General features: G+C 41.9%; 1 protein-coding gene across 3 annotated transcripts in view; it reads left to right on the plus strand.

Annotated features, from left to right (window-relative positions):
• The first annotated feature begins 4,032 nt into the window (after nt 1-4,032).
• Nucleotides 4,033-21,682, plus strand: part of mmp16b (matrix metallopeptidase 16b (membrane-inserted)) — a 29,711-nt gene continuing 12,061 nt past the window's right edge. For 2 of the 3 annotated variants that reach the window (XM_072668650.1, XM_072668651.1), the window contains exons 1-3: nt 4,033-4,454; nt 17,752-17,900; nt 18,585-18,707. In XM_072668650.1, the coding sequence (XP_072524751.1) occupies nt 4,332-4,454; nt 17,752-17,900; nt 18,585-18,707 (395 nt within the window). In that variant the 5' untranslated portion in view covers nt 4,033-4,331. The other variant, XM_072668652.1, reaches the window with a different exon arrangement.

A 21,682-nucleotide genomic window follows, 5' to 3' on the forward strand; every position in this document is an offset into this window, starting at 1 on the left:
TAATATATACATAATTATTCAATCTGACTTTTAACAACAACAAAACATTTAATGATGTCATTTCCTGTACAAAATGCTTTCACATTTGATTTGTCGATAAAAAAGGACTAGCCCAAACCTTACATTAGGTACCTATACGTTCCTGTTTCTATTGTCGGTAATCTACAGGGACCAGACAAAGGAGTATGAGTCATCAATGTGTCAGCAATGAGTGCAACTTAAAATAGATGCATTTATTAGACGGGGTGTCCACAAACATTCAGACATATAGTGTATCTCAAATTCCACATTTTAAGGTTATCAAGGTCACACATTTGTAGAAATCAATCAGTGACTGTATCAATGTTGTATCTCCAAAACACTGATCTTAAACATCTGGCTATGGATCCAGCTGTTATTTCAACTGACTTACTAAACATGAAACTTCCTCTCCACATTATTAAGTCGTTTTTTTCAGGTGACCCCTGTGTTGGTCACTGATTATGGTGACATGAAGAGTGTGGACTCTGGACTGTACCACTGTGTGTCACAATTATGTGTTGACCCATTCTGGTCTTATCATTCTGACCTGTACTTGGAAACAGGTCGGTCATCCTTGGCTGTGAAAAGAAGCTGGTGCATTTTGCTGTTCATTTACACACGGCCATTTAACAGACTCACACACACACATTACTCTTGACATCTTGACAGATAGGTTATTACACTTGTACGCAGGGCCAGCTTCTCTAAAAATGTTATCTTTCAGTTTGTGCTGCAGTTCAACCACATGTTTGCATGATCTAAGGCCCCGTTCACACCTGGAGTAAACACGCAACTCGTCTGATCTGATATCAAATGACTGCCAAAACATACAACCGTTCACACCTGCCAGTTTAAATGTGTCTCCTGTGGCTGGAGGAGAGGCATGGTGCACATTATTAACTCAATAATAATTCATTAGTTGAGATAAGGCACCTGGTTTTGCTTGCACGCCAGCCACGAGGACCACCTTCATCCATTCATTAGCTTGTTATTGTAGCGTGCTCAGCTAACTCGGTGGACAGTGTGGACTCACGGTCATTACATATTTTCTGTCTGGGGAACTGACATGGTTGATGTGGGTTACCTGACTTAATATGTAATTATGTTTTAGGCCTCATTCACAAGGTAATGATGTGAACGGGGCCTAAAACATACCTGTATGCATATTAAGTCAGGTCTGATCTGTTTGAGGGCTCTGGCTCACTGAAGTATTATTTCAGTGTGTTGTAGATTGAGTGAAGGTTGCTGCTTTTAAAGTTGTGTGCAGCAGCTTTTCTGTTATGGCCGTTTGTCCAGTTGTAACTCAGAAGGTCATGGGTTCAGATCCCAAGACTGGCTGGGTATTACTGGTTATGCTGTTAGGCAAGGAACATAACACCCACTGCCAAAGGTGATGGTGTTCTGCTCTTCTGCTCCTAGACTGGGCACAGTTCTGAAGAAAAATGACCAATTCCACCCATCAGTGGATCAATAAATTATTTAATATTATTAGTATATTCTATTATGTGATATATATATATATATATATATATATATATATATATATATATAATATGAATATTACAAATATTAAAACCAATATAAAATAATACCATGTAATACTATATTATATAGAATATAGCAATAATAGAATATAATATAATCCAATGAGAATTTATATATATATAAATTCTTATTGGATTATATTCCATTATATTATTGGTATATTCTATATAATATAGTATTACATGTTATTATTTTATATTAGTTTTAATATTTGTAATATTCATATTTTTTTCTACTTAAACATGTGTCTTACTACAGCAAGACCCCTCAATAAATGTCACTTTTGGTCATAAAACCATTATTGTGAAAAGAGATTATGTATAATGTGTGTATATGTATAGTATAGATTAATGTGTAAATATTTAGCATTTCTATTTTGTAAATATATGTTTACATGTATGCACCCAAGTTTTTCACTCACCTTTACACTTGTGAAATGAGTCTCTCTTCATAAATAAAGCAGATTTAGTTTAACTGAACTGAAATAAAATGTACTATTGAGTAAACGTTTAGTAATTTACATAATTATTATTCTAAATCATCACCTAAGTATTTCATTAGATCACCAGCCTACTCACCACCTTCTGGCCAGCACAGTGAAACAGCCCCATCTAGTGACGGTAGATATGGTTGCAATGGGTGATATGATTGAGGGTCATTGGGCCACATAGATACTGTACATACACTCCAAGTCCAAAGGTGAACACACCCCTTCTAATCACTGAATTACACTGCATTACATGTGTGTGTTTCGTTTGTGCTCCCAGAGCTTGTGTAATCTCAGTAGGAAAGCACTGGTCACCACGCCCCACAATACCACTGGCCACAAAACCGAGTACCAAGTGTCGGTAAGCCAGAGGGGTATAAAGCCGTCCAACATTGGGCTGTGGAAGAGTGGAGCTTCCTCCAAACCCTCTGGCATGAGGTTAAGTGACGTTTGTAATCCAGAACTTATTCTCCAACATCTCCAACATTTCTTTTCAGAGGAATCAAGGCTGTTACAAGCAGCAAGGTGGCGAGGGTATTTCAAGACACTGGGACTTCAGCGAGACGCTGCGAGAGCCGTTATCTTGGAACAGTGGCGAATCTAGAAATACTTCCAAGAACACAGTGACGACTCATCCAGGAAGTCCCAAACAACCCACATGAACACCTAAGGAACTGCAGGCCTTCACGTAAAGTCAGCGTTCACAATGTCACCAATGGAAAGGGACTGGGCATTATTAGTATCTATGGGAGAGCTGTGAAGGAAAAGGCCTGTCTCACATTTTACCAAAACACACGAAGAGTCTTTGGGAATAATGTTCTGTAGACTGATGAGTGGCAAATTGAACCTTTTGGAAGATGTAAGTCTTGTTATATCTGACATAAAGTCCCTAATAAGAGCATCACACCAGCAGTCAAACATGGTGGTGGCAGTGTGATGCTGTGGGAATGCTTCCCACAACTGAAAGACCCATGAATCCTGCAGAACATACTGTCCCCCATCTGTGATCTGAAGCTCAAGCTCAGTTGGGTTATGCTGCAGGACAATAACCTCAGCAGCAGAGCAAGTCCACCTCTGCATGACTCAGAAGAAACACAATTGAGGTTTTGGAGTGGCCTAGTCTCCTGACTAAGACCTGACATGAACTCTGTTGAGATGCAGTAGCAGGACGTGTTGATATGTGGGAAGCAGGAAAAAATAACATTTACATTTACGACATTTAGCAGACGCTCTTCTCCAGAGCGACTTACAAAAGTGCTTCAATGTTTACTTAAGAAGAACCTCAGCTAGCTTGTGACAGGGTCACCTAGCCTTGAGATACAGGTACATTTACATTTATGGCATTTAGCTGACGCCCTTATCCAGAGTGACTTACAAGGTGACTCGTATTACAGATGAGGGCCAATGTAGTGTTTGGAGTCTTGCCCAAGGACTCTTATTGGTGTAGCACAGCCTAGTCACCCAGACCGGGAATCGAACCCCCGTCTCCCACATGGTGTGGCAGCTCCGTGGCAGGTAGTGGTGTTATCTGTTGAGCCACACCAACCTAACCTAATCCCACAGTAGTGATAGCTACTGTACACAGACTGGATATGTCTTGTGGAGTTCAGGCCTTCAAGGGCCAGAGCTGTTTTGGTGGCACAAGGGGCTACACATAATTTTAGACAGGTGGTATTAATGTTATGGCTGATTAGTATGGTACAGTGGTGCATTAGAGTGTGTGTGTGTGTATGTGTGTGTCCCATCACCATTCATCATCTGACATCTGGCGATATTTCATATTTTCAGAAATCAGAATGATTTCATTTGCATAACTGATTCACCCCAGTGTCTAAACGCTGTGTGTATGTGTGTGAGAGAGAAGGTGTGTGTGTGTGTGTGTGTGTGTGTGTGTGTGTGTTATTTATGAATTGACAGATTGAGAATGGAAGTAGCCTCGTGGAGAATCGCCGGCGCGCATGCGCAGACTCCACAGTGAGCTTCTGCTGGTGCTGCTGCTGCTGGCCGAGGTGCTGCTGCTGCTGCTGCCCGGCTGACCGTAAAAGACGGACGAAATGTGGGGAGGCAGCGGCGCGGCACACGATCCCTTCAAGGAGGGCGGTTAACCAGAAAGCCTCGGACGCTGAGAAAAGACCATACCTGTTATTTTGCTCCGACATGCAGCTCGCCGAGTCTCTCTGACGGAGAGGAAAAACCCAAGGCGCCCTTGATTTGAGGAGGAGCGGCGGTTGGAAAAGGACCGTTAGAAAACGACCGTTACGATTCAAAATTCAAAAACATGAACGCGGCGTTGCTTCCAAAGGGGCCGAGGCTGGAGTTCGCGCGCGCGGCGCTGGTGTGGGTGTGTGTGTCGCTGTGTGTCGCGCGCGCGGCGGTGGGAGCAGAGTATTTTAGCGTGGAGGTAAGACTGACCGGCCCTCAGCATCCACCATTCGCCTGACGCCGTGTTTTTTATGATCAGCAGTGTTAGCGACAGCGCGGAGGCGCAGCTGTATGGCGGAGCGCGGGGGAGAGAAAACAGGCTAGTGAGGATTGCTAACGGCGCTAGTCTGAGGTAAAAAATCCCGGAGAGGTGTCTCTGACTCAGCCATCGTAGCTAAACGAGTGCCCAGCTTAGCCTGAGCACGAAACATCTACAAAAATCTCTAGTTTTGAATTATGAGAGCATTACAGTGTCAGATACATACAAGATATCCAGATAATATTACAAATATTACATTAGCTAGCTAAATGGGGTCATTCAGAGCACTACCATTTAAGACCCACTTTCAGATGGCTCTTTAGAGTACATTATGGACAAAAGTATTTTACCAGGACACCTGGTAATTCATTGAGGGTATTGATAAGAATTGATCCTGCATATGTTGAAGTAACTGTCTCTACTGTCCAGGATTTGATTGCATTCAGGGACAAGAGCAGTAGTGAGGTCAGGATGTTGGATGATCACCACCCCGCCTCATCAAAGCTCCAACCATCATTCCAGAGAACACCGTTCTTCCACTGCTCCACGGCTCACTGTTGGGGGGCTTTATACCCCTCTAGCTCACGTCTGGTGTTTAGCAGTCATGTTTATCTGCTCAAGAGAGTCCTATTGTATTGGCAATGCGTCTCTCGACAGGGGTTACACAAGCTGTGTGCGTGCATTTGCACATCTGTGCCAGCAATGGGTGAGACTTACTTAAAGTAGCTGAATGCATGCTTTAGAAGAGGTGTCCACAGACATTTGGACACATAGTGTGCATTAGCTGAATGGGGGCATTTAGGACAGTGTCATATGAGATCCACTGTTAGTTCTCTAACAACAGTTTAATGTATGGTTCTTTAGAGTAGGTGAGGGATGGGTGAGTTTAAAGAACCGCCAATGAACTGAATGGTTCTTGGGTTCTTAAATATAATAGTTCTAAAAGGGGGTACATCCCAATTGTGTATTAGCGAATTAGTAATACTACCTAGTTTTAGAGTATGTATGTAGCTAAAGGTGTCAGAGTTGAATGTACCAGACAATCCATGGTGCATACCTAAAACTAGATGTTTTTCATGGACACTGTTGGCCCACAATGCAATGCGGAAACGAAAACGTCTGGAAAAAACAAACAAAAAATGGTGGATAGGCTTGCAAGTGCAACAGCATATGTTGGCAACGTAGCGGAGCTATTGCACTATAAGATTAGCATATAGTAAACACATGGTACTAGAGTGTAGTACACAATTGGGATACAGTCTATTACCATGTTGCAAACTGGATGGGGGCGGAGCATCACCATCGTTAATAAACACTTACTAGGGATGCACCAATATAGGAATTGGTGGTGGCAGTGTGATGGTGGGGGGATGCTTGCCACAACTGAAAGACCCATGAATCCTGCAGAACATACTGTCCTCCATCTGTGATCTGAAGCTCAAGCTCAGTTGGGTTATGCTGCAGGACAATAACCTCAGCAGCAGAGCAAGTCCACCTCTGCATGACTCAGAAGAAACACAATTGAGGTTTTGGAGTGGCCTAGTCTCCTGACTAAGACCTGACATGAACTCTGTTGAGATGCAGTAGCAGGACGTGTTGATATGTGGGAAGCAGGAAAAAATAACATTTACATTTACGACATTTAGCAGACGCTCTTCTCCAGAGCGACTTACAAAAGTGCTTCACTGTTTACCATGCAGAGGTTCTGGATCTGTGTTGTTATCTGTTATCAGCTGATTCCCATGGCCACATTAACCTCCTTGGCGTTAAAGCATTGTTGCTGAACAGGGCCACCAACCACTATTAATATCTATTATATCTATATAATAATATAATTGTAGCTATGTTCTAGCACTCATACATTACTCATTATTAGTCACATGAAACTAACTCACCATTGAAGTGGCCTAATCAACAGCATACATACAGTAGACTGCATATGAAAGCATTTTCAGCCAGTGTGAACAAATCTAAATCCTAGACTGCACCAGATGAGTAATGTCACTTTTTTGACTTGCATAGAATCACAGACATTGCTAGCTAGCAGTATTGAACTGATGCTCAGCAGAGTTGAATTAGAAATCCTACTGTTTTGCATTGACATCTTCAGTTGCCAGCAGAACTCTAGTGTGAAATTATAATATTTATTTATATAAAAGTCCAGCTGGACGAATGAACTGCTGGAAACTTGACACAAAGGATTTTGCTGTGGATGAAGACAATTTTAATCTATTATATTCTTTTATTAAATTGACACCTAACATTGTCATGAGTAACACCTAGCTAATATTACACTAAGTGTTGATTTTGCACTAATAATATTCTTTTTAATTCTATTGTGTTCTGTTACATTGTATTCTGCTTTCTTCTGTTGGTAAAGTTTAGTTTATTCTGTTGGTAAATTGACACCTAACATTTTCATACCTAGCTAATATTAGTGTAAGTAGTAATTCTGCACCAGCAATATTCTACTCTATTATTTTCTATTTCGTTCTTTTCTATTAAGTTTTTTTTTTTTATTTTGTTCTGGTGTTAAACTGACTCCTATTATTGTCATACTTAATTAAGACCTAGCTAATATTAGTGTGTTAATCCTGCACCAGCAATACGCTATTCTGTTCTGTTTTGTTCTATTCTATTCTATTTTATTCTATTCAATTATATTCTATTCTGATCCGTTTTATTCTATTCTGATCCTCTTTATTCTATTCTGATCAGTTTTATTCTATTCTGATCCGTTTTATTCTATTCAATTATATTCTATTCTGATCCGTTTTATTCTATTCTGATCCACTTTATTCTATTAAATTATATTATATTCTGATCCGTTTTATTCTATTCTGATCAGTTTTATTATATTCTGATCCGTTTTATTCTATTCAATTATATTCTATTCTGATCCGTTTTATTCTATTCAATTAGATTATATTCTGATCCGTTTTATTCTATTCAATTATATTATATTCTGATCCGTTTTATTCTATTCTGATCTGCTTTATTCTATTCAATTATATTATATTCTGATCCGTTTTATTCTATTCAATTATATTATATTCTGATCCGTTTTATTCTATTCTGATCAGTTTTATTCTATTCAATTATATTCTATTCTGATCCGTTTTATTCTATTCAATTATATTATATTCTGATCCGTTTTATTCGATTCTGATCCGTTTTATTCTATTCAATTATATTATATTCTGATCCGTTTTATTCTATTCAATTATATTATATTCTGATCCGTTTTATTCTATTCTGATCTGCTTTATTCTATTCAATTATATTATATTCTGATCAGTTATATTCTATTCTGATCAGTTTTATTCTATTCTGATCCCTTTTATTCTATTCTGATCAGTTTTATTCTATTCTGATCCGTTTTATTCTATAAAATTATATTCTATTCTGATCCGTTTTATTCTATAAAATTATATTCTATTCTGATCAGTTTTATTCTATAGTATTATATTTTGATCAGTTTTATTATATTCTATCTAATTGACACCTAACATTGTCATACTTAATCAAGACCTAGCTAATATTAGTGTTAAATCTGCACCCCCTTTCCTATTAACAGTCAGCTTCAGACTCTTCTGCATCCATATGAGGCACCAGGCTGTACTCAGGCTGTACAAGCTACTGTACAAACTGCAGTTTCTTGAGATTAACGCCAGGTCTATACATATCCCCTAATCGTATATGCTTTTAGATCCCAGGCTCCAGCGGGTGGGTGGACGAAGTGCCAGCGCTGCAGTGTGTGATCGCTCTGCTTCTGACCCAGACCCTCGTTCCCTCTTCTGCTTTTATACTGGAGTGTAGGCTGTTGTACAGTCAGTCTTTTTGAATCGTGCAAATCAATAGCTGGATTCAAATGCAAATAAGGCTTTGACTACCTACCTGCCCTCCAAGCTGCAGTGGTGAAAGTGCACCACATGAAGAATTAAGGAGCTCCCTGCCGTTATGTAATCTGCCTGGTTTCTTTGCCCCATATTCCTGGGGGCCAGATCGAGCTCGAATGTGACGCTAAGCGCTGTTGGGTTTGCTCAGAGAGAATTTGCCGTCTTGTGTTGCCGTTTTACTGCAGGATTATTGTAGGGTATTATAGCAATGCATGGGGAATATGTCACCCATTGTTGCGCTTGCATTGGCGGCTGTAGTGGGGTAAGGGTTAGGACAAATGCCTTTTCATGGATGGGAGAGAAAATACAATTTGGTGAGAAAAGAATGGGATGTTTTCACCGTGAAGCAGCTTTATCAGGTCATGGCTCAAACATAACATTGGAATTGACGTAATTCATTCTTACCACCCATTGCACAATAAGAACCACGGCCGTTCGACGCTCTTGACACTGTAGGATATTTTGTCCTGAACACATACATACACACAAAGCCTTCCTTTTACCCATGCTCCTTTATCTGCCACTCATGTCGCTCTGTTGTCCTGTCTTGTTGCGCACTGGCAGAGCTACAGTTGTTGGCAGCAGCTGAGTTGGGAGTGCACAGTGTGCTTGTCTCTCTGTCTGTCTATGTGTGTGTGTGTGTGTGAGTGAGATGAGTAAGGTGATAGTGCATGACTGCTCTGCAGGTGGAACTTTTCTTCAGCCAGGAATAGCTCAGAGAACACTGGGTTTGAGAAGGCGGCAGTTCATCCAGGATGCCCTCAGAGGATGGCCTTTACTGAGCGTTTTAGTAGGTGGAATCATGTTTAGCCATGCTCTAAACTAATAATGTACACTGTATATTAAACCTTCTTATGAAATAAAGGCTGTAGCTAGAGAGTTTGTTTCATATTTGCTGCAGTAACGGTCTCTACTCTTCTTTGTAGGCTTCACACTGAATGTTGGACCATTAGGATTTGAATCACATTAAGCCGCAGGAGCATAAGTGAGGTCAGGTACTGATGTCGGATGGACAGTCTTGCACTCTTATAAAAATATAGGTGCTTCAAGTGGGTCATTGAACGATGCCATAGAAGAACCGGTTTTGGTTCCATAAAGAACCATGTTGATAATATCAGTGTATGAGTGTAAAGAACGCTAATTATTAACACCTTTATTGATTACAGACGCCACTCCAACTTATCCCAGTGCTTTTGGATTGAGCTCCATCACTCCAGCAACCACAGTTCCTCTGCTCCACAGCCCAAAGCTGGCGAGATTTATACCCTTCTAGTCACTTGGCATTGAACATGGGTACCTTGTGCAGCTGCTCCAGAGCTCCCCATTCTGTTGGCCGTGCTTTCCTGTGGCGATTATACAATTTTTTTATGTCTGTTGGTGCATAGCTAATTAGAAAGGGTGTCTGGATACTTTTTGACTTGTAGTCTGTCTGTAACATATCGGCACTGCCCTTTACATTGTGAGAACATCTCATGCTGAATGCACCAATAGAAAATTGCAGTAAAATGTAACAGCAGCAATATGTAATACACATATATAAGCCAAAATATTATGACCAAAGATGTGCAAACTGTGTCTTGCGTTTGCCTCCAGAACCAAAAGCTCAAGACCTCTAAAGGTACCCTGTGGCTACAGCAAATCCATGCCACTGATCTTATTTGTCGTTCCAGCGCTTCCCACATGTACCTGGTCATTCATGTGATGTAAAAAGGTCCAGTTTTGAGGTTCACCAATAGCACGTCCACATCCTCCTGTAACCATCATTACAAACTAATTTAATTTGTGGCACAGTGGCTCTCCTGTCGGTTCGGCCCATGTGGGAAAGTCTTCATTGCCCTCGAGACATGATAAGGCTTGGAGATACAGAGGTGTTTAATAAAACACCATTTTAAAAGATGTAGATAAATGTTTGCATTGGAATAATTGCATAATGTCAGTTTTGTGGGAGCTAACCTGTATTTCAGACAAACAAAACAGAGCCACCATATCGTGCAGGCTTTGAGCTTCTAGTGTCACACTTATACCCATGGCTGAATGAAGACAGAAAAAGCAGATAAAACAGGAGGTTTTGCTCAACAGTGGGAGGCAGGGAGAAAGGACGAGAGAGAGAGAGAGAGAGAAAGTGAGCTAGGAAGGATTAACTGGTACATACTATCTGAGGCTCTGCAGCTGGATGCTTGGTGCTTAGGCAGCTGGTTAGCGGACAGACAGCTGTGGACCAAGCCGATCTGCTTTGACTGCTTTTTAGCTCGCCGCAATTGGCCAGTTCTGATAGCGACCCCTGGCCGACTAGCAATCCCACAAGGCCAAGCAGGGGAGCTCTGCTCAGTGATAATGACAAAAGACATGTGGATGTTAGCAACATGAGCTAATAGTGGCATCTTGCAAGAGAAAGTGCCAAACGCCTCGATTGTGTAGAGACAGCAGCAGCTAATGTACAGCAGCAACACCATTTCGCTACTGTGCTTCGCATAGCTGCTCTCATTGATTGGCTGTTTTGCTGCAAGATGCAAACGAGAGTGGAGAGGGAGAGACAAGCTCTTACAAAGAGCGAGAGAAACTGGGTGGCTGGTTGCTGTGAAGGAGAATAGCATATTGCTTTTTTTTCCAAAGGGATGTTCAGATTAAGTTGTTTTGCCCCTGATCCCGATCCAGGGTATTTCGTCTGCTGATGCCAAGTTCAATCTGATATTTGTGCTTCTGTTGATTACATGGCCTCGCAGAGTAAATTACTGTTAGCAAAACCAGTTCAGTTAAGGTTAGATGTGCTAGGCTGTCAGTAAGTTGAATTGCCTTCTGAAATGGCCAGTTTATGGGATTTTGAACACACTACTTTTGTGTTACTTGCACACATGGCCTACTACATATTCTCAGCTGCTATGTGCATTAGCTAGATGCTAAATTAACTGTTTTAACTATAACTATATTTAGAGCATGTTCCCTTCTGAAAGCATGCCTTAAAGGCCCATGTATTGTTTATATCTTCCTCAGCTTAATGTAGACAGAACTGTTATGTGAAAAAATGCCTCGACTGGCTCAGATACTTTAGGTAGGACGACCTGGTTTCCATTAACAATGTAGCCCTTTTCTATATGCGCCAACATTGCTATGCCTATGTGTAACCGTAACCTAACCCCAGTACCCAAAAGGAGGATCATTTAACTATACTAGTGTCATGTAGTGTTTAGAGCCATTCCAACTCATTGGTCCCACACATATGTTCTGCGGCAGTTCCTGTTAAGTAGGTAAAATATATTATTCATGTGCTAACACAGCATTGTCTATATAAAATATAGTCATAAATGTTTAACCCAAGTTTAGCCTTAAACAGAACATTTGTTGGATGTCCTGATCAGGATTGGACAAAGCACAGCCATATAAATAGATCAGGGGATTAATCCAGAATATAACACAGAATCCAATACAGGTTGTTGTTTGTACTTTATCCACAGTTTGCGGCACATTAAATATGGCTGTGCAGCTGTTTGAAGCTAGCTTAGGCAGATTACAGTGAGTGGCATGTACAAAATATATTATAGGAACCAGCAAATCAAATGTTCCACTACTTTACTTTACTGGCCATGCCGTGCCACTCCTGGTATAAAACTGCTGTTAAATAAGTACCCCCCACCTCCAAGTATTTCATTATACTAAGTAGTACAAGAAATTTCTTCTCTTTGCATATCCCAAACTCCGATATCAAACCCACAACCCTGCAATCAATAACCCAGTGTCTAACTACTGAGGTGAGAGCACTGAATCCTAGCCACTAGACCACCAAGGATGTGGCTTTAATTGGCAGCCTAGAATATCTAACTAAACTGGTTTGGATTTAATAACGTAAATGTACTTATAGCACAGTGTGTGATTATGTTTCCTATGAAAATACAAAAATGGAATCGGACTTAGGATTGGTCGATACTCTTTATGGATAATGATCTTCTGCATGCATTCTGTATCGTTGGTTTGAAGCAGTTAGAAGAGTGTTTCCGCGCCCGGCTGCACACATCAGTCCTCTCTTTCTTGATGGCTCGCCTTTCCTGTGATCTGGAAGACTCTATTTTGAGACATATTGAACCTTTATACATATGGGCTGTGCTTTACACTGTTAGTCTCAGTGTTTACTTGAGCTGTGAGAAATGACATTGGTGAAATGCTTGTCACTCTTTCAAGAGCTTCAGGTTTTTTTTCCTTCTGTCGTTCCCACCATCTGCCGCAATAAGCTTCCCTAGCTTCCCCACGCTGCTAATTTTCGTGTTGTCATTAAATGATGAGATTTAGGCAGGATCCAGGGGAGAGCAACATGACAAAGCACTTTGAACACTGCACCAGCAGGCTGACTTGCTAAACACTTATCTCCATACCAAATGTGATGAGATGAAACATTGGACATGGATAAACGTCAAGTTGTGTCCAATTACTCGCTCTCCCTTCACCAAAAGAACGAAGCGTGATCTTTGTTAAAGCCTCTGCTGATCCACTTAGCATGACTGTTTACCTCGTTTCTGTAGACGTCTAACTCACTTTCCTCTAGAAGAATTGTCTGTAGCTTCGGGAAGGCTGTTGAAATTTGATATGAACTGGATGGTGTTGTGAAATCTGCATTAAGCTACAACCTTTTGAAATTAGGCCATCTGTAAATATCGAGTAGGTCCCCCAATATGCCGCCACTAGAGTTCTAACCAGTCGAGGCATGGACTCCACAAGACCTCTGAAGGCATCCTGTGGTATGTGGCACCAAGATGTTAGCAGCAGGCCTTTACGTCCTGTACGTTGTGAGGTGGGGCCTCCATGGAGCACATCAGTGAGCCTTAGGTGCCCATCACCCTGTCACTGGTTCACCACTTGTCCTTCCTTGGAGCAGTTTTGACCACAAGACCTGCCTGCTGTTTCGGAGATGTTCTGACCCTGTCTGTTTGGTTCTTGTCAAAGTGGCTCAGATTCTTAGGCTTGCCCATTTTTCCTGCTTCAACACCTCCATCACCTTCAAGAACTGACTGTTTACTCGCTGTCTAATGTATCCCACCCCTTGACAGATGCCAGTGTAGAGGAGTATAATCAATGGTTTTCAGTTCACCTGTCAGTGGTGCTAATGTTTTGGCTGACTGAGGTATTTCCAGCACTTAAATTAGCCAAATATCAAGGTTCACCCTTAAGCCTTCCTGCACTTCTCTGTCTACCCTAGTCTACCGTCTTTTCCCAGTCTTATGTTCTTCTGCTGGTCCTGCCCCCTCTTTTTCTTCTCTACCTGTGTGTAGTCTGTAGCCCCGCCCTCTTGTCGTTACTAAGGTGTTCCTTGTTCATGAAGCCATGCCCCAGATGTTTTTCAGAGCACACTAAACAATCAAACTTCGCACTGATGTTTGTGGTCCCTGATATCTGAGGTCTGCAAGGTCATGGAAGTGAAGCTCAAACCTGAAGGAGTCATGACTCCTTTTAAAGCCAACGAAAGCCTGAAGTCAGCCTGATGTTGGGTGTAAAAAATCGGCCTTGCTATAGCCCCTCCAGTCAGGTAGCAGTGACTTTAGGACTTCAGGGCCTTTGCTTTCTACCATGACTCAAATATTACCCTGCCATTAACAATGATCAGAAGCGATGAAGGTCAAGAGCGTTCTGTTCTATCTTGTGAATAAAATGAGCTTGTTCATTCTGTTCCACTTTGATCATGGCCCTGTTTTTCAGACTGATGACGCCCACAATCATAACTAGTTTATTGTTGGTTATAATAATGGTTATGTTTGCAGGTTTTGCACTTGATTGGTTCACACTCTTCTTTGTGGATGAATTTGTAGGTACCTGCTGCTGATATTTATTCGGATTCCACCACGCTGTGTACTGTACTAGCTAAAGTGATTCTTCATTGTCTCTCAGTGCCTGCGTTATGTGTTTATATTTAAAGCGAGTGGGCTGGTCGGCGTGACTGAGGCGCGCTGAGGATCTGACGACAGTGCTGACTTCATGTATGGCTCTCACCATGGTAACACCCCTCTGTGTATCTAGACACAAGCCAAACCCCTGCTGCTTCTGCGTTTTCTCCTGATGAATTATTAAAAGCCAGAAGTAATCAGCTTCTCTCGCTCTGAGAGAGGCCTAGATGTTACATCCCCTGCTTGAGAATCGATGTGAACCACAAGCACTGCGCCATTAACGAGAACTATAAAGAACAGCAGTTATATGTTCTGTCCTTTGCCATGTGCTTCAGTATTGAAATGTCATGTTATATGACATTAATAGCCATACGCTAAGCTGAAACTAAGCCAGTTAAATTAATTGCTTGGGCCGACTGTGGAACAGCCTCATCCTTTTCTCCCCTAATCACATGAGCCTCCTTATTCCGTATAAAAGATGTTCTTCATTCCTGCCGGTGATAAGCAGAGGTTGATTTATAGTTACCCATCTCAGAGCAGAGCACCTCATTACTAAAGGCCACGCGTGGACTTCTGTTTCCATTGTAGCCAAATTGATTCACATAATTATTTGATTTCAGATATTTTGATTCAGACGTTTGTGGACATCTGCTCACCCAGCTTTTCTTCTGAAATCAAGGGAATTCATTAAAATAGGGTTGTCCTTTGCTGCAGTAAGTGCGACTGCTCTTCTGGGGCAGCTGTTGGACCATTGCTATAAGATGATTAGGTTTGATTGTGTTCAGCCACTAGAGTTATAGTCCTAGATCTCAAATACCAGTACTTAAATATCCAGACGCATACGAAAGGTACTGGAGGGGGTCCAGCACTCAAGGCAGTGCTGTGCCGCTGCTCTACATTGGGCGTGGTGACTTCAGGCTTACGGCCCGTTCACCACCAAAATTTGCAGTCAGCCATCAGCCCACTCCAGCACGGTCATGCACCACAGTCTTCCACCTTCCAGCTGTAGTCTCATTAGCAGATAATGCAACAACAAAATATAGTCCTCAACTTTCATGCGTCACTTTTCTTCACTCAAACTTTGATCAAAATATCGAGAATGTTGAATTATTTAGATTATTTTTTTAAACATTGGTCTTGTGACAACAACAGTATTGTGTAGTTTATGACTTCTTATTGAAGACTGACTGGTCAACAGTAGAAGACTTTAAAAACATGGATCTTTGAAGCCTTAGGCTGGGTATTGGATGGATATTTTATGCTGGGTATTTAGTCATTGATTTGACATTAAGACTCAGGTAGGCTAGTGATGTAGTGAAAGCTTATTTAAGACAGTGACATAACCAAGTCAGTTATAGCTGAGGCTTTTCCATATCAGAGGAAAATCAAAGTAACTATGATATGTGTATGATATCGCGGATGCCCATGATGCTCTGGCCGGAGAAAACGTAAAGCCTGGGGAAAATGACGGCAGCCGCATTTCCATTCGTATCACAATGGTGTTGCAGTACAAAGTAAAGCAAACTGAAAAACAAATCTGCACCAAAAAATCTAATTAAATTCAGTTTTATTTGTAACAACAAATGTCGTCACAAAGCAGCTTCACGTAAATTCGGGTCCGAACCTCTTTTAAAGAAGCCGGCGGCAAGAAAATCAAAAATTCGTGTTTCGATTTCAAAGATTCTTTTGAGGATATTGAATTAGAAAGTAATCTAAAATCAAAGCAATGTCTTCTATTGGTCTCCCCGCTATACATAGCCCTAAAGCAAAGAATATGGAGGTTGGATGTAAACCCAAAGTATTAATAGCATCTCAGGGCAGATACCATAATCCAAAAAACAGGCCAAGTCGAACGCAGAGTAATCCAAACAACGACAGCCGAGCCCAAAGGGCACGAAAACAGGAGAGCAGTCAAAATAACAAGCGAAAAGATCAAAGACCGTGACTAGAGGGCTCCGAAAAGCTACAAACAGGCATAGACAATACCTCACGAAGAATAGCGAGAGTGCCGCAGTCTTGAATAGTCTTACATAGTCATGACAAAGAAATGCTGTAAAGGTGTGTGTGAGGTGCAGCAGGTGTTCTTGGGATGGGCATGACAGTCTTTTTTTAGCAGTGGCACTGATCTGATACCCTGTATTGCTGCTGAATTGATACGAGAAGAAATCTTAGATCCTATTGGAGCAAAACAAGGTCATCTGATCCGAGCTTGTAACAAATTTAGCAGGAGATTGTTGTGCTTGTTGACATGATCTGTTATTTTACACAGCATGGTTTTGCACAAGTTGTGTCCTTAGCTATAAATGTTCCCCTGTTGAGGAGTAAAGTAGAGGCGGCATATTGGCATGGGCAGGTATCTCTATCAGAAAAGGGAATTGAGTAGCTGAAGGGCAGCAGTGCTAACTTTTAGAGGCTCACCTAAAAGTGCTTCAATCAAAACCAAATAATTGTAAAGCACAGCAGCATTTATTTATTTGTTCAACCAGCCCACTTGTTAGTACTCTCCCCCAATCACATGTAATGTCCAGGACACACACAATGCGCAACCAGCCACCACCTCTTGAAATTTTGAACTGCCAATGCAATGTCACCTTGGAGGAAAACACTGGGTACCCAGCTTTAAAGCATCAGCTAGCAGACACCCGTGCCAGCCTACGTCACACTGCAGTGATGTGGGGGGAGAGAAAGCCATCTACCCACCCAGGGAGAGCAAGGCCAGTTGTGCTGTCTCAGGCTCCGGCTGCTGAAGGGATTCAAACCTAGCTATCCTCAGGTCATAATGGCAGCGCTTATGTCCGCTGGACCATTGGCCAACAGCAAAGGTTTTAATATCGGTATTAGTATTCGAGAAGAAAAGTGGAATCATGACATCACAAGTTGTCATATGGACGTGTTTTTATTTTTATTTTTTTTGGGGGGGGGGGGTAAATCGTGGTTGACCTGTCATGGACCATTTTAGCCCAAAAAGAAACATTGAAAATTAGGCTGTGTTTAGTCAGACTAGTCTGTCTGAGTTGGGTCAAATTTAGCCCACAGTGGTATTTTTGTCGGATAACATAAGTGCTGCTGTTCAAAAACGTAGTATATTGACGTCTTGGAAAAGAAAGATAAGAAAAAAGGTCACTTTTGGCGACTGCTCTTGCGGCAGTGAAGGACTGAGTGAAGGCAGTCGTGGGTAGCGATGCAGGTTTGGGGGTGGTAGGGATCGAAGTTGGGTTGCAGTTGCTGAAGCAACCTAAAAACAATGTAATTTTTCAACTTTCACTTATCAAAAAGTCGTCTTTTCATGTTTTACAGCAGAACTTTAGACACCAAATATCACAGACTTTCATATGTGAACATTTTCACTGTATATTTTTCATACATATACCAGCAGTGCTGAACTGACCTTCCTTTGTGTGCCAGTGAATAGAAAACTGAGATGTAGATGTTTCCTCTAAGACATGTTTTTCTTTCTTCTCTGTTTTCCAGGCCTGGTTAGAGAGGTATGGTTACCTGCACCATACTGAACCCAACATGGCTGTCCTGCGCTCAGCTCAGACCGTGCAGACGGCCATCGCTGCCATGCAGCGCGTCTACGGCCTCAATGTCACGGGCAGATTAGATCAGAGCACTATAGCGTGAGTACACACAGACATTGTCCTCAGGCACTCAAACATGACATTATGCATGCCCTCATTCTAATCATGCAACAACACACCATTATTACCAGTCTTCTACCAATGTTTTCTACCAATAATATTGTCAATACACACTATATGGACAAAAGTATTGGGACACCTGATCATTTATTGTTTGAAAGAGTTGATCCAGCTTTGGTTGGAGTAGCTGTCTCTACTGTCCAGGGATGAAGGCTTTCTACTAGATTTTGGAGTAGCATTGCTATAAGGATCAGTGAGGTCAGGAGGTTGGATGATCACCACCCCACCTCGTCCCCAACTTCCCAACTCATTCCAAAAGTATTAAAGGGAACACCGTAGTTTAACCATAGCTGATTCACAGACATTCCCTTCCTCAGCTCTGAAAATGACCGCAACTAATACGTAAACAAATTCATACAATACATGAGCCCTTGTGGGTTTTGCAGGATCCTATTTTCTTAGCAGTATAGAAAACTTTTAACAGTGTTATCACCAATATCTGAACACCTAGGCCCGCTAGGTTGTGTCATTAGCTCATATTGACACTGTAAAACATTCGATTGCTGTTATGCACGGATGCGGATAATTGGTTTGCGTTGTCGGACCCGCTAGCCTTTGCATCGCCCCAGTTCGTCTTGTAATTATTGTGTTTTCCCCTCACAGCTGGATGAAGAAGCCAAGATGTGGGGTCCCGGATCAGGTCAAGAGCTCATCTAGCTCGCGGTCACGGAAGCGGCGCTATGCGCTCACTGGTCAGAAGTGGCAGCGTACACACATCACATACAGGTGAGCGAGGTTTGACACTGCTGTAATAGCTGTGTTGTAAGAGCTATACTGTTATTTGCTCAGATAGTGTTTGACTCACACAGCCATCAATAATGGGGCCTCTGTCCATATCAGACCAATGCGTTTTCCACAGCAAAATACACATCCACGTTTAATCATGCAGAGTTAGGAGAATGTAGAATGCACTGTTGCAGGTCTTGCCAAGTCCTCTTTACTAGAGTATCGTAGCATGCTTGCCAAGGTAGGAAACTGAACCCTAGCCTTCTCAGTGGAGGGTTCCCCACTGTGTTACCCTGTGCTATATATTCTGTGCCTGTTCCAACTGCCTCGTTTCTGCACAGATGATCACAGAAATATGGATGGACCTAATGTCACAGGTTTCTGGATCAGAAGCAGTTATGATGCTATACTGCTTTCAAGTGCAAATCAAGTCAAGCCAAGTCAAGTGGCTTTTATTGTCATTTCAGCTCTGTACAAGTACACAGTGGAATGAAATTGCTTTTTTCGCAGAACAAAAGGAGCAACATGGACCAAAAGAGAACAAAGTAATACTGGACAGACTGCAAAAGTGCAATGTGCAGACGTAGGTGACAACATTAAACTAAAAGACAATACAGTGGGCAGCAGTGGCTCAGCAGTTAGAGCTCCAGGGTTGTGGGTTCGATACCTGGGCTAGGTAAGAGCTGCCCCGTTGGGCCCTTGAGCAAGACCCTTGCTCAAGCCAGTGGGTGCCGCTCTAGGCTCATGGGTGCTCACTGTCCACTGTGTGTGTTTCACTGGTGTGTATGTGTGTGTGTGTGTTCACTGCACGGATGGGATAAAAGCGGAAGCTAAAAATGTGTCTGTCACTGATGGTCAGTATGGTTGTCTGGTCTTGTCTTAGAATACAATAAATATGACTCAGTAGTTACTGAGTAGAGGTAGTGATTATAAGGTGCATAGATCTTTATGCACCTATGCACATGGGTAGTGAGAATAAGGTACGTAGACGTTTTTTTACATGCCGTGACATTTTATGCAGACAGCTTTCATGAAACATGGAACACAGCAGGTACTGAGGTAGTAAGTATAGAATATGTAGAATATATGCCAAATATATAAGATATATAAGATAGATAGGATGCAGACAGATTAAAATGGGTAGTGAGGGTGGTAGTGGGGGGTAAATCAACTTAGAGGAGAAAGTGTTTACCAGTGTTTACGGACTGTTTAACAGAATGGAGCCTAGCTGGAAAATATTGTCAATACACACTATATAGACAAAAGTATTGGGACACCTGATCATTCCTTGTTTCTTCCGAAATCGAGGGTATTACAAAGAGTTGATCCAGCTTTTGTTGGAGTAACTGTCTCTACTGTCCAGGGAAGAAGGTTTTCTACTAGATTAGAATATATAGTATAGAATATATAGAATATGTACCATATATAATATATATAAGATAAATAGGATGCAGACAGATTAAAATGGGTAGTGAGTCAAGTCAAGTCAAGTCAAGTCAAGTCAAGTGGGTTTATTGTCATTTCAACTACATACAGAGTACACAGTGAAACGAAACAACGTTCCTCCAGGACCATGGTGCAACATAGACAGTGCATACAAAACACAAGTGCAACACAACACAGTACAGACAGAGAATAATAAATAATTGCTGGTAGTGTGCAAATTGTGCAATGTGTAATAAATAGAGTCCAGTGAGGTAGTAAAGTAAAGTTATTAGTGCAATGCTTTGTGCAAAAATGCTTCCCCTTTTTTCCTGGGGTAAATGGTTGGGGGAAGAAGCTGTTGCAGAGTCTGGTCGTGTTGGACCGGATGCTGCGGTACCGTCTTCCTGATGGCAGGAGGGAGAACAGTCTGTGTGAAGGGTGGGTGGAGTCATCCACAATGCTGGTTGCTTTGCAGATGCAGCGGGTGGTGTAAATGTCCATGACGGAGGGGAGAGAGACTCCGATGATCCTCTCAGCTGTCCTCACAATGCGTTGGAGGGACTTGCGGTCAGAGGCTGTGCAGGTCCCAAACCAGGCAGTGATGCAGTGAGGGTGGTGGGGGGGGGGGGGGGGGGTAAATCATGATGTTACACTGATATTTGCCATTTTCCTCAAACAGAAAGTCAACATCTGAATTTGAAGAGTGAAAACTAGTTTTTCCTATAAAACCCAGAGCACTTATAGGCGCTGTTAATACTAAGTGCTTAATGGTGAAGGCCAGAAATAGAGTCTTGATAAACTGCCCCTAGAACAGTTAGGAGAAACAAGTTCTTCTGCTCTGCTGCCCCACACCTCACACTGCAATAGAGACATAGTGAAGCATAAAATAACCTGGAATATTGACTCTTTAACCTTCAAGGAACATGTTTTAATTTCCTGGAGATTAGGCTCTGAAGGGCTTGGAGGAAATAGGTGTTCTCACCTCAATTTAGAATTGCCTGGATACAGCAGCTGATAACAGAAATGATTTATTTAAATCCATTTTTTTAATTGATGGGACAACTATGCAAATGGAATGTAAATGAGGCCCAGGCCTGTCAGACGGGAACGGTCTGCTGACAGGTCTCTAAAGAGCGAGAAGTGAATGGAGGAGCCAAAGGAGATTTTCCGTTTCTTTCTGTCTGTCAGCGAGAGATAAAGACTTCAATGTGCAGAGTTCAGCAAAGCTGCTGCCCGCGGAAGGCCACTTCGGAGAGTTCACTTTTGAGCTCTCGGAAGTGCGGGAGGGTGGAAGACCGCTCCTTTCCCGTTTCCCTAAGTTGTTTTCTCTTTTTTTTTAAAGGCAGTTCATCTTTTTAATGGTCCCTGTTCGGGTGTTTATAGAGGTTGGCCTTTTGTGCTATGCAGAGGCTACGGGCTTCGTGGATACTTTTATGATGATTATAGTAAGGATCTGAAAAGAGGCAGCTGGTCCTGGATCAGTGGCGGTAGAAAATCAATACCCTGTGTTCTGTTTTAAAGCAGTGGTAAGATGTCATACCGGCCCTGGT

The sequence above is a fragment of the Salminus brasiliensis genome, chromosome 23 (assembly GCF_030463535.1).
Source record: "Salminus brasiliensis chromosome 23, fSalBra1.hap2, whole genome shotgun sequence".
NCBI classification, from domain to species: domain Eukaryota; kingdom Metazoa; phylum Chordata; class Actinopteri; order Characiformes; family Bryconidae; genus Salminus; species Salminus brasiliensis.